This window comes from Chinchilla lanigera, unplaced genomic scaffold (genome assembly GCF_000276665.1).
Source record: "Chinchilla lanigera isolate Chin_1 unplaced genomic scaffold, ChiLan1.0 scaffold00013, whole genome shotgun sequence".
NCBI lineage: Eukaryota > Metazoa > Chordata > Mammalia > Rodentia > Chinchillidae > Chinchilla > Chinchilla lanigera.
This window is the reverse complement of record NW_004955414.1, coordinates 19,351,464-19,367,920: the sequence shown is the minus strand read 5'-3', so window position 1 is coordinate 19,367,920 and position 16,457 is coordinate 19,351,464. Positions and strand designations below refer to the sequence as shown.

Here is a 16,457-nt window from a genome sequence, read left to right as displayed (position 1 = left end):
CCTCCCTTACATTGTATGCAAACTGCCTGCCCTAGGGCAGGTGTAGCACTCACACCCAAAATCCCAACATTGGACCATGAATCAGTCACAAACTCTAGAAGCCCGCCCCATGACTGCATGAGCCTTTGGGGGACATCTAGACACAAACCATAACACATGAACATTTTTCTGTAAGTTTTTATTTGAACATTTTTTTTTCTACCTAAAGTTAAGAAATGAGGCAAGAAAAAAAAGCAGTTAAAAGATGGCAACTTCACCTTACCAGATATTGAAATATGTCATGTGGATGGTTAGATCAGTGGGACAGAGTGAGGATCTCAGAGACAGAACCACGTATGATGGGAACTTAATATATAAGAAAGGTACTCATCAGTGAAGAAGGTATCTTTGTTACATAGACTGTGTTGAGAAAACTTACTCACCATATCAAAAAATTAAAACTAGATTCCTTCATAGTACTGAGTACAAAAGAGATTGATTGATTGAGTTGGTACTGGGAATTGAACTCAGGATCTTGCTCTTGCCGGGCAGGTGTTATGCTGCTGAGCTATATCCCTGGCCCGAAAGAGATTTATGACAAGATTAGGACTGGGCTATATCTCAGTGGTTGAGCACTTGGCTGGCATGCATGAGGCCCTAGATTTGATCCTTAGCATTGCCTATATATATATATTATATATTATATATTGTATATTATATATAAGTCAAGTAAAACCTTGGTTTATGAGCATAATTCATGTGAGAAACAAGCTTGTAATCCAAAGCACTTGTATATCAAAGCGAATTTTCTCATAAGAAATAATGGAGGCAGCCAGGTTTGGTGGCACATCTCTGTAATCTCAGCACTTGGGAGGCTGGGGCAGGAGGATCACTGTGAGTTTGAGGCCAGCCTGGGCCACATAGAGTTCAAGGCCAGCCTCCACTATGTAGTGAGACCCTGTCTCAAAAACCAACCAAATAAATAAATATTAAAAATTAAGTCAAAGTTAATTGATGACTGACTAGAGAAGTGATTAGTAGTAATTAAACCTGAAAAAAGATTAATATGTAGACTAGACAGTGAAATGCCTACAAATCAACAAAAGATAATAACTCTAATAGAAAAATGGACAGAAGTTACAAACAGTTTACAGGAGAGGAAATCCTAAAGGTTATTGAGCGTGAGAAGCAGTTCTTGGAGTCATTAATAATTAGAGAAATACACATTAAAACAGCAATAAGATATCACTTTATACCTACTAAACTGTTAAGAACAGGAAGCTGAACAACGGCAAGTGTTGGCAGGGATCAGAGGCAGCAGGAGCCTTTGTGCACTCCTGTGGGGATGGAGACGGATGCAGCGTGGTGGATGGCAGTGCGGCGTGGCTTAGATGGTCTCACACATACACGCGGTACATCCCGAGGGGACCTGAGCAGGTGTTCATTTAAGTGTTACTTGTAGTAGTAACACTGTAAGTGGATTTGGAGGCAGTCTCGATGGGTATCTCTTGAGAAAATAAGCAGGTAAAGTGTAACCGATTACAATTAAACTATCGTGCACTTTAAAGCAACACTTTGAGTGTATTGTAACAACTTGTGTGGACCCCAAAAGTGTAATACTGAGTGGGAAAAGTGAGAAACAGATATTTGGCACAGTGCCAATTAAGAAATGAAAAATACAGGTATGTGGTGCACGCCCATAACTCCAGCACTTGGCAAGGTGAGGCAGGAAGATTGTGGTGAGTTCTAGGCCAACCTGAATTGCATAGCGAAACCCTGTCTCAAGTAGACCAAAAGAAAAAGAAAAAATGGAGAAAAGTTTGTATGGACCGGTACAAATAAAAATATGAATAACAAATACATTAGATTATCTTTGGGATGTGGAATAGGCGTAAAAGAGAGTCCACACAGCTCCCCAGAGAATGTTCTATAAAGGCAAGAGTCTAGGATTATTGTCCAGTAGCAGAAACGTGAACTATTTGAGATGAGCCGTGAGAGCTTTCAAAAAGTGCTTTTTATAACATGCCAAGAAATGGTGGGATTAAGTGATAAGGCTGGTGTTTCTCTCAAAGTGAATACAGTTCCTTGTTCTTCACTAGTACATATTGGTGGCCAAGTCTTTCAGTGATTTCTCCATCAGCACTAAGTACAAAAGCACAGTTCTGTTCTCCTAAGACCAAGGTTTCTAGGCTAGGTTAGTCTTTATTTTGGAGAGCTATATCCTGTACATTGTAAAATGTTTAACAGCATCCCTGACCTTTGCCCGCTAGAGAGTAGCACCCTTCTCCCAGTTGTGACAACCAAGTATGTCTCCATACATCGCAGTGTGTCCCCTGGGAAGCAGAATCACCCCTGATGAGAAGCACTGCCCTAGACTCTGGGACCTGGAGTAGCATGGACATTGCCTGTTCAGGTAACTGTGAGCAGGGATCGCTGTGCACTGGACTTTGTAACATAGAAGCTGTCAGGGATGCCCTCTAATGTAGATGCTTGAATAGTCTTCAAATGAAAAGAAGAGCAAGCTAAATTGACCTTTATTTGGAGCAAGAGTGCCTGCTGTCTTCTCTGTCAGATACCATTCTTTCCAGTCCCAGCAACAGTAATACTACTTAGAGGTTTTTTTTGCTTTGGTGCTGGGATTTGAGCCCAGGGCTTCTTACAGGCTAGGCAAGTCCTGTAGTGCTGAGCTATATCTCCAATCACTGTTGCCCCCCCCCCAACTATTCCCCCCCTCCCCCGTTCTTTTGACTTTGGTTGCTTTTCTTACATTTTTTTTTATACATGTTTGCAGTACTTAATGTTTACTTTCTTTGTGTGAAGTTGGTATGGGTACATAACTCATCTCTCTTTTTTTGAAACAAGGTCTCACTATGTAGTTCAGGTGGCCCAGAACTCACTATGTAGCTCAAGCTGGCCTTGAACTCATGGCCATCCTCCTGCCTCAGTCTCCCAAGTGCTAGGATTACAGGTGTGTGCCAGCATGCACAGGCATAACACATTTTAATTCCTTGTTTTTCATCCCTTTCTCTCCACTCCCTTCTCCCTCCCCCCTCCCTCCACCTCTTGATCCCATTCATATTTGAAAAGGATCTGTCTCCCTACTTCCTATTATCTTATTTTGCTCTTTATGTATATTTTGGGTTTCTCATGTAAGAGAAACTGGGCGATAGTTAAGCTTGTTCATCTGATTTATTTCACCTAACATTATGGTTTCAAGGTGCATCCATTTTTCTACAGATGACTCGAGTTTTTTTTTATGGCAGAGTAGCACTCCATTGTGTATAAATACCACGTTTTCTTTGTCCATTCATCTGTTGATGTACATATAGGCTGCTCCCAAGATCTAGCTAGTATGAATTGTGCTACTGTAAAAATGGATCTGAATGTGTCACTGTAATATTATGATTTTAGAAAAGATACTTAAGAAGGGGAATAGGTGGGTCAAATGGAATTTCTAGTTTTGGACTTTTGAGGAATTTCCATTCTGATTTCCATAGTAGTTGTACTAGCTTACATTCCTATCCACAGTTAGAAGGGTTCCTTTGCCCCTGCAGCCTTGACAGAATTTGTTATTATGTACTTGGTTTTTTGATGGTGGTCACTTTCCTGGAGTAAGGTGGGGTCTCAGTGTTGTTTTAATTTGCATTTCTCTCAGGCCAGCATTGTTGAACATATCTTCATGTGTTTATTGGCCGTTTGTACTTCTTCTGTGAAGTATCTACTTACTTTGCATGTCTAGTTTTTGATTGGGTCTTATTTGGGGGGGATCTAATTTTTTAGTTTTCTCTGTATTCTAGATATTAGTCCTCTGTCTGAGGAAGTGCTGGCAAAATTTTTTTCCTATTCTCTAGGCTGTCTTTTCACTCTGAGGGTTGTTTCCTTTGCTGTGCAGAAGCTTTTAATTTGATATGATCCCATTTGTTGACTCTTGGTACTATTTCCTGTGCACTTGGGGTTCTGTCCAGAAAGTCCTCGCCTACACCCATGACTTCAAGAGTTTTACCTATTTTATCTTTCAGCAGGTTAAGTGTTTCTGGTTTTCTTTTGTTTGTTTTTTATAATTCAGATGGACTTTGAACTCACTGTGTAGCTCAGGCTGTCCTTGAACTTGTGGCAGTCTTTCTGTTTTAAACTCTGGAGTGCTGGGATTATAGGCATGAGCCATCATGCTTGGCAAGTGCTTCTATTTTATTTATTTATTTGTTTGTTTGTTTGTTTGTCTGTCTGTCTGTCTTTTTGAGACAGGGTCTCACTGTGTAGTTCAGGCTGGCTTTGAGCTCACTTTGTAGCCCAGGCTGGCCTTAGACTCGCAGTGATGCTCCTGCCTCAGCCTCCCGAGTGCTGGGATTACAGGCGTGCACCACCACGTCTGGCTTGAGTGTTTCTGTTTTAACATTTAGTTCTCTGCTCCATTTTGGTTTTAGTTTAGTGTATAATGAGAGGTATGGTCTACATTCTATCTTCTGCATGTGGATAGCCAGTTTTCCCAGCATCCTTTATTAAAGAGGCCATCTTTCCTGCAGTTTTTGATCCCTTTGTTAACGATCAAATAGTTGAACATTTAAACACTTGCTTCTGTATCCTCTATTGTGTTCCATTATCCTCATGTCTGGAGTTTTGTTTTTTGTTTGTTTTGTTTTGCCAATACCATGATGTTTTTATGTTTGTAGTATAACTTCTAGTCTGAAATTGTGATTCCTCTTGGTTTGCTCTTGTTGCCTGAGATTGTGTTTGCTATCCTAGGTCTCTTCTGGTTCCATGTGAATGTTAGTATTGTTTTCTCCAGTTGTGTGAAGAATGCTGTTGGTGTTTTGATTGGAATTGCATTAAATCTAAATGTCAGTTTTGGAAGTATGGCCATTTTGAGTATATTGGTTCTGCCTGTCCAGAAACTGGGGATTTTATTTTTATTTTGAGACAGGTTCTCATTAAGTTGCCCAGGCTGGGGGATCTGCCTGCCTCAGAGTAGCTAGGTTATAGGCATGTACCACCTTATGTAGCTATAGTTTAAATTAGTTGATGAATTTAAATTTTTTTCTTTGTATGAAAAACTGTAAAAGAGAGAATAAGAATTTATTGCTCTTTTCCAGTGTAAACCACAGAATAGGATTTTGAAGTGGTTGTGGGAGGACATGACCATTAATTTGGAGAACAGGACCTAAAACCCAAATCTAATTCTTGCTAAGTATTCTTTCCATAGCTTTCTCTCAGAAGCTTCAGGAAATTATTGTCTGTTTCTGTTAGCCATTTCTGTGTTTCATTCTGAGTTTGCTTCTTCAGTGCCTGTTGCTTATGTCCTTTCTTTGGACCCCAAGTAGTTTCAGGAGCTCCCCTTTGCTCCCTTCATCTTACCTCCCCAGGGTTACCCCAGAAACTCAGTGAATGAGGCAGGGAGGCAGTAAAGACTTAAGATCTGGATTGGAAACCTAACCCAGGCAGAACTTGCCTTTTGGCTTCTCTGTAGCTTGGTTTTCATCATCTGTTCAGAGCCTAATATTACTACACCTTAGCTCCCACAGGGATGTTAGGGGAAGAGAGAAGTTTATGCCTGGAAAAGCATCTGTCCTATTTTTAAAGGTCTCCAAGGAGAAGTTTTCATCATCTTGGTCTCCTACTAAATATAGTATATTTTCACATTTCCTCCCCCTGAACTGCTGTTCCTTCCTGGAATGGATGAGTGGTGAAATCTCTTACCTGGAAATCTTTTTTTTTTTTTTTTGAGACAGGGTCTTGCTGTGTATTTCAGGCTGGTCCTGAACTCACTGTGTAACCCAGGCTGGTATTGAACTCGCATCAATCCTCCTGCCTCAGCCTTGTGAGTGCTGAGATTACAGGTGTGTGCCACCACGCCCCTCTTCCTACCCGGATGGAAATCTTGAAAGTATTATAAATTTTTCCTTAGACCGGGACATTAAGAGGATTACTGGAATGTGACCAGAGAGTGCAAAACGTTTATCTCAGAATACAATAAAAATTTGTAGCTGAGATACACATGTCAGCATCTTCTGAGCCTTGTCTTTCTCTCGAGGCTTCATTTCTCACCTCTCCCTGAAAAGGATGCACTCTCTCCAGTGTACCTTGTTCCCTCATCCTGGAATGCTTGTCAGGAGCCCTTTTTGTTTTTTTTTTTTGTTTTTGTTTTTGTTTTTTTTGGTTTTTGAGGGGTTTTTTTTTGTGTTTTTGAGACAGTGTCTCACTGTGCAGTTCAGGCTGGCCTTGAGCTCACTTTGTAGCCCAGGCTGGCCTCGAACTTGCAATGATCCCCCCTGCCTCAGCGTCCCGAGTGCAGGGATTACAGGCAGGAGGCGCCACCACACCCAGCCCAGGAGCCCTTTTTGCGCTTGGGCTTACTAGGCCATTTTTTTTTGGCTCCCTCGCATTCAGTGAAGTGCTTCTTTGTACTTTTCTGGCCACCAGTGCTCATTCCATTATAGACCTTAGGATACTGCATTGTAGTTATGTGTTTCTTCTCAGTCAATTTAAATTCTTGAGGAGGCCTTGTTTTTCAGTTTTGAATTCCCTAGTTCTTAGCTTGGTGTCCACTAAGTGTTCAGTGAGTGTTTATTAAATGACTACTCGATTGACTCTTACCTGGGAAGGAAAAGACTTGGGAAGGATGACATAGTTCTAGGTATTAGGAGAGCATGTCTAGGACACAGGGAATAAATTTACTTTGTGCTTCTGTGAAAGGCAGTGAATTGGACCAGGGGCAGAAGGGTCACAAGGGAGAACTGTCTACCGCATATATTCTCAAGCAGGATGGCTTGCTTCACTTGATTAGGACGACCATTTGCTAGGGGTGTGTCAGATGGGAATTGCCAACCACATTTCTGCCGTTTAGGGTATCCCAGCAGTGTCCTTCCAGGTAATAGAAATTATACCGCATATGTCTGCTCCCCCGGCCCTGACAGCCCTCTCAGGCAGCTGATACTGATAGGCCTGCCTTCCCATATTCTTCCCCAGGCCTCCTGTCCTGGGGCCTTTGGTTGTTCCTGATGTGATTCGGTTTCCAGATGCCGTAATCCTGGCACTTCTTTCATGGCCTTGCTTATTTGCCAGTGTTCTTCGTATGGTCTTGTGGTCCCAAGATCCAGTCCCAGGGCCCCAGCATGACCGGACAGAGCAGGGAACAGTGGAGTTGCTGCCTCCATCCTGGGTGTATTCTTAGTCATGCAGGCTATGGACTTTTTTTTTTTTTTGCCAGCAGCTCTGTTGACATATACTCTGTAGCAATTTGTGGTCAGCTGAAACCCCTAGATCTGTTTCATTTACTTGGTAGTTAGGTTTCATCATGTGGTTTTTGGTCTTCATTTCAGTTATTAGCTCATACAGTGTTACAGCTAGAATCTAGAAATAAACTTTATTCATTTTGGATCTTGTTTCTTCTCTTTCCGTGTTTACCACTTGCTTTTTCTTCTGATTTCCACTGTACCCCTAAGTTTTGTACTGTCCACAGTTTGGTTAGCAACTCCTTCATTCAAACTGTTCTTGTGAATATTGAACAGAGCCATGGGAAATATCCCACACACCTCCCTCCCTTGAGTCCATTTGTAAGTATTTTTTTCAAGTTGATGTTTTCACCTGGTTAAGTCTCTTACTTTATTGCACTGCCTGACTTGTAGTTTTCATGTCATTAGGGATATTCCTTTTCATCCAAGCATGGTAGGTGATCCGTGCCCAGAAGAGGGGGCATTAAGAGGTGATGAGAATGCTGACAGTTACAAGTGCCAAGCATCTGCAGCCTGGTGGGGCATCTGGTGCCCAGGGAACTGTGTGATCTCAGAAGTCTTTTCATGAATTTTCATTCCTCTGACCTAAAAGGGATTTGGAACTGGGTTTGGTGGCGCATGTCTATAATTCTAGCACTGGGGAGGCTGGGCCAGGAGAATCACCTTGAGTTCAAGGCCAGCCAGCACTACATAGTAAGACCTTGTCTGAAATACAAATATTCCTCATTTAATGACCTACCTATTTAACAGCTGTTTGAACTTATAATCCATCTTTTTTTCCTTTGTACAGTTCTGTACATCTTGTTTATGGAACCTCAGCATGTTTTTTTTTGGACAGTAGACTGTGTTTATACAGTACTGTAATTTTCACTGATTGTACTGTCCATTACAGCACTGTAGTTTTATGTTCTGCTATACATTACAGTACTGCATGTGAGAGTTATGCAAATAAAAGCAAAGTCATCAGAGTTTCCTTTGACCACTTCTTTGTTCTGAGTATGGTAATGTGCATACTGTGTGCAGTTCTCATTTAGTGACCTGTCTCAGGACCACAACTTGGTCATTAGAGAAATACCTGTGAATGAATAAGTAAGTAAGTAAGAATCTGGATGTTGTCTTTTGTATCTTTACATCATTTAGAAATAATTATGAAGTTTTGTTTCTCTCTCCATCCAGCGTATCTTCCAGCTAGAAACAAAAGGCAGTCCAGTTAAATATAGAGTAGCTCTTCCTGATAGCATCTGATATCATCCTCTTGAGTGTTTCACTTGTGGAGAGACATGTAGGACATTGCAAGTTCTTACTTTCTATTCAGAGAAGCTGGGATTGTTCTTCAAGAAATGTTTGCTGAATGAATCAATGAGTTAGTTTCCTTCTAATCTTCAGTTTCAACTCTATTTGCAGATTCAGGGAAAGAGGGAGCAGTGGCTCTTGTTTTCCTTCCACACCTAGCCACATCCAGGCCCCTTCAGAACCATCTAGAGCTCTCCTTTTAGCAGATCTTTCCTGGTAGCTTCTGCCCACGCTGTTACATCTCTCCATTGAAAACCCCTGCCGGTACTTGGTGCTTTTCAGGACTGTGTCATTCACGTGTTTATGTCACATCCCCCGAGTCTTAGAAGAGACGCTACTGCCAAGGTTTTCGCCACTTCATGCTTTCTGAAGCCTGAGACCTGAGAGTTTGAACAATCAGCTGAATCGAATGTGTCTGCACAAGCGTTGCCACCAGATGGCGTCAGAGTCCCAGCCACTGCCCGTTAGGCATTTAAAAACATCTCTCTTAAAGAAGTTTAAACTTTTTTTGCTAAGCAAAATGTGCGGAAACAGTACAGTAGGAAAAAAAAATATTTTTGACCTTTTGAGACAGGGTCTCACTATGCAGTTCAGGCTGTCCTTGAGCTCACTTTGTAGCTCAGGCTGGTCTCGAACTTGGAACAATCCTCCTGCTTCAGCCTCCCGAGTGCTGGGATTACAGGCGCGCGCCACCATGCCTGGCCTATAGTAGGAAATTTAAGAACAAGCAAAATAAAGAAATTAACTAGACAAAGTTGTAACTTACTGTTTTTGCCCAGCCTTTCTAGGCCTTGTGTGGAATCTGGCCTTTGAGACTCCCTACTAGAGTGCCTAGATACCTGGAGGTGGCCAGAAGTCCTTATTTTGTGTTTTTAGATAATTTGTTTTTCCTAGAAGGAACAAATTAAACATTATAAAGAAACTGCTATAACTCTACCACTTTTTTTTTTTTGAGACAGGATCTTGCTATGTAGTTCAGGCTGCCTTGAACTTACTATGTAGCCCATTCACAATAGCCTCAAAAAATTACTTAGGAATCAACCTAACAAAGGAAGTGAAAGACCTCGGTACTGACAACTATAATTCCAAAAAGAGATTGAAGAGGCCGTCAGAAAATAGAAAGGTTTCCCATTTCTGGATAGGCCGAGCCAATATTGTCAAAATAGCTCCCAAACTGACATAAGCATTTAATGGAATATCAATCAAACTACCAACAGCATTCCTCACAAAATTAGAAAAAATGAGTCCAAAATTTATATGGAACCAGAAGAGACCCAGAATAGCAATAGTAATCCTGGGCAGCAGAAACAATAGGAGGCATCACAGTCCCAGATTTCAGGCTGGGTGTGGTGGCACACTGCAGTCTCAGCACTTGGGAGTTCAGGCCCAGCCTGGGCTACACATCAAGACCCTGTCTCAAAAGCAAACAAACAAACAAACCAATCCCAGATTTCAAGTTGTTATCACAGAGGTACGGCATTAAAAACAGCATGGTACTGGCACAAAAACAGGCGTGTGGATCAGTGGAACAGAACAGAGAATGCAGACACAACCTCAGGAGTATTACATGATCTGATTGTTGTCAGAGGGGCTGAAAGCACAGCTGGATGAACGAGTGGTGCTGGGAAAACTGGCTATGCACGTGTGGAAAATTGAATCTAAATCCACATCTGTCACCACGCACCAAAATCAGAATGGGTCAAAGACCTAGATATTAAAGCGGATGCTTAATTTAGTGGAATATCAAATAGGTATAACTCCTGAAGACATATGTACAGGCAAGGACTTTCTAAACAGAACCCTAGTTCCACAAGAAATAACAATAAATTAAATTATTCTTTAGCTTTTAGTTTATTGATTCTGCATCAATAAATTGAAAACTTGTGCACATCAAAGGAAATAATCAGGGCTGGGTTATAGCTCAGTGGCATAGTACCTGCCTGGCAAGTGCAAGGTCCTGGGTTTGATTCTCAGTACCAAAAAAAAAAAAAAAAAAAGAAGAAGAAGAAATAATTAACAGAGAGAAGAAACGTAGGTACAATGGGAAAAAATTTGCCAACTACTCTAACAGAGAACTAATGTCTAAAATATACAAAGAACTCAAAGAAATTATATCTCCCAAATAAAAGACACAGTCAAATAATAGGCAACTAAACTGAGTAGACACTTCTCAGAAAAAGTACAGATGCCAATAAATACATGAAAAAATGTTTAACGTCCCTGGTCATCAGAGAAAAGCAAATAAAACAACGTTGAAATTCCATTTTGCTGGGTGGTGCATGGTTCTGATCCCAGCACTCTGGATGCTGACGCAGGAGGATTGCTGTGAGTTCAAGGCCAGCCTGGGCTACACAGTAAGTTGAAGGCCTGGCAGAACTACATAACAAGACTGTGTCCCCCCACCAAAACAATCAGATATTGCATCTTGCTCCAGAAAGAATGACTACTGTCGAGAAATGGGTAACAAATTCTGGTGAGTCTGCAGGGAAGAAGTGACCGTTCTACATTGTTGATGGGAATATTAACTAGTACGTCCAGTATGGAAATCAATATGGGGAGATTCCTCAAAAAGTTAAAACTAGAAATTCCATTCAACTCAGGTGTTCCTCTTCTAGCTATCTTTCTTGACAGAGTTAAAGGCATGGTACCACAGAGATACATGCATACCTATGTTATGGCAACACAACGCATAACAGCTAAATCCTGGACGTTGCCTGTGTATCCATCAGTAGATAAATGGATAAAGAAAATGTGGTACTTATACACATGAAATGCTGTCTATAGAGAAGTATAAATGCCATAAAGAAGGATAGATTTGAGTTATTTGTAGGAAAATGCATATACTCTAAGACCATGTTAAATCAATCAAGACAGACTTAAATATTGAATAACTTCTTTTGTATTTTTCATTAAAAAGAATTTTTTATTTAGTAGATGTTTGCAGTTCATACACTTACATTCCTGGTGTGGAGTTGGTATACGTAGGTAACATGTCTTAATTCCTTTTTACATGTGGCTACTGAATATTTGAAATATGCTATAAGTGTGAGTAACACATCCAATTTCAAAGTATAAAAAACTAAATTATTTTATTAATAATGTCAGTGTTTTGGGGTTGGGAGTATAGCTCAGTAGTAGAGCACATACTTAGCATGCACAGAGCCCTCGGTTCACTTCCCAGGATCCAAAACAATTAAAAAAAAAAAAATATTGTGAGCCAGGTGTGGTGGCCCACGCCTATAACCCCAGCACACGGGGGCCTGAGGCGGGAGGATTGCTGCAAGTTCAAGGCCAAAAAACAAAAACAAAAAATAGAAAAAATATTGTGTATGTGTTGAAGTGAGGATACTTGGGATATATTGTGTTAAAATAAAAAATTAATACCATCTGTTTCTTTATACTTTTTAAAATGTGGCTACTAGAAAGTTGAAAACTATACATGTGGTTTTCACTTGGATAGCACAGGTCTAGAAATCTGATGGAGCAAATATTGTTTTAGTTTACTATGGAATATCAGGATACTAGCTACTCTTTGCCTTTTTTTTTTTTTTTGTCTTTTTGAGACAGGGTTCTCGCTATGCAGTTCAGGCTGGCCTTGAGTTCACCTTGCAGCCCAGGTTGGTCTCATACTCGCAACGATCCTCCTGCCTCAGCCTCCTGAGTGCTGGGATTACAGGCGTGTGCTACCATGCCCAGCTTACTCTTTGCTTTTCTGTACTTCTTCTTTTTTTATTGTTTTTATTGTTTTATGGGTTGTTTTGTTTTGGTTTGGTTTTTTGAGAAAAAGTCTCACTGTGTAATTCAGACTGATCTAGACCTCACAGGGTAGCCCAGGCTGGCCCTGAACTTGTGTGATCCTCCTGCCTCAGCCTCCCAAGTGCTGGGATTACAGGTTTGCACCACCACACCCAGTTTAAAAATTGTTTTATGGGGGCTGGGGATTTAGCTCAGCGGCAAAGCTCCTGCCTGGCAAGTGCAAGGTCGTGAGTTCAGTTCCCGGTACCGGAGAAAAACCAAAAAAACAAACAAACAAACAAAAATTGTTTTATGTTCTCATTTTGTTTGGTGACATCAAAAAGAAAACCTTCATTAAGTTCTTTCTTTTATATTTACTATTTTACATCTACTGTTTTTTACATCTACTGTTCACTTTTTTTACATCTACTGTTCACTTATAAAGAGGGATATTTACCTAAACCAGTGGCTGGGGGAGACACTGGAGAGCAGAATATTGGCAGCTACTCCAAACTTCTGTTGTGGAATTGAATAGTTACCTGTGTCTGCGACAACTCAGCTACCAAGTGTATGATAAGGTGCTGATGGGAAAAAGTAAAATAGGCACTCTTTAAAACCAAAAATGTGGCTGGCTGTGGTGGTACACACCTGTAATCCCAGCACTGGGGAGGCTGAGGCAGGAGAATCACCAAAAGTTCAAAGCCAGCCTAGGCTACATAATGAGTTCAAGCCCAGTCTGAATTATGTAGCAGTCCCTGTCTCAAATAAAAAGAAAAAAAAGAAAAAGAAAAAAGTGTTTCTCTCTTAGGGAATCTTACTCCAATTTAGTCTTACTTTCTATTTACTCAGTCTGATTTATTGAGCAACTATTACATGCCATATGTGTTTTCTAGTGCAAAGGAAATGTGTGTGAATGCAACCAAGTTTCTCACCCTCAAGGAGCTTATATTTAGATAGTGAATGAATTCAAAATGAGCCTCATTCTGTTTTGGTGGGTTTTTGCTTTTTGTTTTGAGATGGGTTCTGCTATGCAGTTTATGCTGGCCTCGAACTCACTGTGTAGTCCATCCTGGTGTTGAACTCTCCTGAGTCCTCCTGTCCCACCTCTGAGTGCTGGGATTATAGGTGAGGGCCGCCACGCCCAGCCTTCAGCCTCATTCTGGATGTGCACGCTAACGATGGTAGAAAAGAAAATGCTGTTGGAGCCCTAGGAAGTCGTGACTGAGTCTGCCTGAAAGGAGACTGAGGCTGTGTCTTGGATGTGATTCTGTCAGGAAGGAAGGGAGTGAGGGGGATATTTTACCCCAGGGGACAAGTTGACCCAACGCCATGGGTAGTGGTCAGAGGTGGCCCTGCCGCTGCTCCGCATCCCTCCACTCTGGTCTCCCTGGTGCAGGGAGAGCAGCAGGTTGCTGCAGTTAGGGAAGAGAGAACAAGCTCAGGGGAAAGCAAAGAATGTAGCCAAGAGACAGCTGGGGGAGCTTCTAACTCTGATCACTAGTGCGGTTGTCTTTATTCAGAATTGGAAATGTAGACGATCAGGCGGAAATAGAAGCAGGGAGCATACTGGACTTGTGGGTAGAGTGCAGCGGGAGCTGGCGAGAGCTGAAGCGCTTGTGTTTGTGTTTCAGATGGTGACGCTCTTTCAGATGTGGGTTGTCCCCCTCTATTTCACAGTGAAGCTGCACTGGTGGCGGTTCCTCGTGATCTGGGTCTTCTTCTCCGCCGTCACCGCGTTCGTCACCTTCCGGGCCACGCGGAAGCCTCTAGTGCAGACCACCCCGAGGTGAGCGTTTAGTTCGCAGGGAGGAGGCCGCTGGCTTGAAGCTCGTGTGCGGGAATGTGTGGGGGGAAGGTGGGTGTAGATGGGAAAATTGCAGTTTTTGTCTTCCAGCGTCACTTGGTGCGGGGTTCCCCTAAAGCTGGTGGGTTGGGAGGCCAGCTCTCCTGTTCACAGGTTAAAACAACAACTATTTCCCTATAGCTCACTTAACGGTTTACATCAAAGTCTGTCTGTATTAAAAACTAAGTAGGTAGAACCTGATACCATTTCAGTCTTATTTTAACCTTTCTCTGATCTCTAAATTAGATTTTCCATTGTATTCTTTCACATGGCTCTGTAGTTTTCCTCATAGAGCATACCACAGTTTATCACCAAGTGTTATTTTGAGTATCTGTCCCCCCACTGAACTTAGCTGTGAGATCAGGAACCATATCGGTTTTGTCACTCGATTTCCAGACCTTGCCACAGGGTCTGGCATGTAGTAGCCTATTCTCTGAATTTCATTGCCAGTGAATAAATCTGAGCAAATTTACAATTTTCAAATAAGTAGTACTTCTTCCTTGGATTACACGAGAACTTCTTTTTTTTTTTTGTTTTTGTTTTTCTCCGGTACCGGGAACCGAACTCACGACCTTGCGCTTGCCAGGCAGGCGCTTTTTGCCACTGAGCTAAATCCCTAGCCCCTACACGAGAACTTCTGCCTATATAATCCTTTGTATTTTATCCAAATGTATTTCTCTCTGCTCCTCCCAGCCAGTTTGGGAGGTCGTTTAATGTCATGCTAGACAGAAAAAAAAGGAGAGATTTTCTCATTCATTCATTCATTCATTCATTGATTCAGTTAGCACCTGCTATGTGCCAGGCTCTATGCTGAGTGCTGGGGACACAGAGCTGGGTAAGACACAGTCCCTGCCCTCAAGGAGTGCTCGGTTTAATGGAAAGCACCTGGTGCAGTGCAGTTGGTAAGTGTGCAGAGGGCGTGCACAGGGCCAGGTGTGCCTAGCATGGGAGCCGCCAGCCTCAGAGCCAGGACCACCTGATCCAAAGTCCTCCAAGTTGCAAATTGCGCTGCTTATGCTCTGCTGCACTACAGCCTTTCCCTGACCTCTGAGTGTCATTGTACAAGGTGAAGCTGGTGATCCAGAAGTCTGGCCCTTCTCTGGCCCATTATAGAAAATACAAGCTCTGGGGCCAAGTGGATGTGGATTGAAACTCCTAGCCCTATTTCCTTTTTTTTTTTGTACTGGGAATCGAACTCAGGGCCTTGTGCTTGCCAGGCAGGCTCTGTGCCGCTGAGCTATATCCCCGGCCTCCTATTTCTTTTTTTGTTTGTTTGTTTGTTTCCAGTGCAGGGGACACGACCTTGCATTTGCTGGGCAGGCGCTGTGCCACTGAGCTAAATCCCCAGCCCCATCTCCTATTTCTTATTAGCTCTATAATAACACTTTTCAGAGCCTTGAGTAATATATCTCTAAAAATTGGGTAATTGCTTACCTCATATAGGGTGTTACAAGAAAAATAAAACACATTAGGAATCACCAAGTATGAAACAGTGTAAGCCTCTAACTAAAATGATAAAAAGTGTATCAATAATAAGGATTTTTAAAATAATGACTAAAGTTTGTTAGTGCTATGTAGTTTCAAAGCACTTTCATGAACATCCTCATTTGTTCATGTACCAGGTGAGAAAGGTAGCATGGTTTCCCCATTTTACAAGGAAGTAAGTTTGTCTCAAAAGACTTGACTTACCTCAGGTTACTCAGCAAAGAAAATCTCACCTAATCTACATGAAAGGGTGACCTAAAATTCCGTGTCCTTTCCACTGTGTCTCTTCCTTATGATCTGTGCAAACCCTGCATAATGGAGCCACGAGTCATCTCTCAGGGCAAAACTACAAGCCCAAGGAGCCATCACTTCTTGCTTAGCCACAGCAGGGAGGCGCAGGATCTTGCACTTCCTCCCTGGGACCCATTTGGGTTGACAGAGCCCAGTTTGCTCTCAGGAACTAGGCAGGCTTGTGCTGGTTATTCGAGCAAATTGCTAAATTGCTCATTAGCCTTCGTCGCAGGTACACTAGTAACATCTGTTATCAGGGGCCTGTGCCTGTAGCATTTACAAGGCTCTGGTCCATTCCCCAAGCCATGTTTTCTACTTGAGTGTAGTTGGAGCCAGCCACCCAGATTCCACGCTGCTCTTTGCTGGGTCTTGGGGAACACTGCTTATCCTTCAGTAGCGTGAATAACCCCACTCCACCCCTCTACGACAACCACCACCACCACTGCCATGGCACAGATAGATCTGATTCAGAAGTCCTTTTTCAGTGCCTCCCTCATGTCTCTTATAGAGAAAAACGCTATTGCAGAAGTAAATGCAATTTGAAGACAACAGTGTGGCACGTGACAACCACTGTTGAATTCCTATCATCTTGTTTGGTGAAA

The 16,457-nt window shown here is 42.1% G+C and overlaps 1 protein-coding gene across 1 annotated transcript in view; it reads left to right on the top strand.

The window, feature by feature from the left end:
- Positions 1-16,457, top strand: part of Rnf121 (ring finger protein 121) — a 91,042-nt gene that overhangs the window by 55,791 nt on the left and 18,794 nt on the right. The window contains exon 3 of the mRNA XM_005380019.2: positions 13,868-14,022. Within this exon, the coding sequence (XP_005380076.1) occupies positions 13,868-14,022 (155 nt within the window). The remainder of the gene's footprint in view (positions 1-13,867; positions 14,023-16,457) is intronic.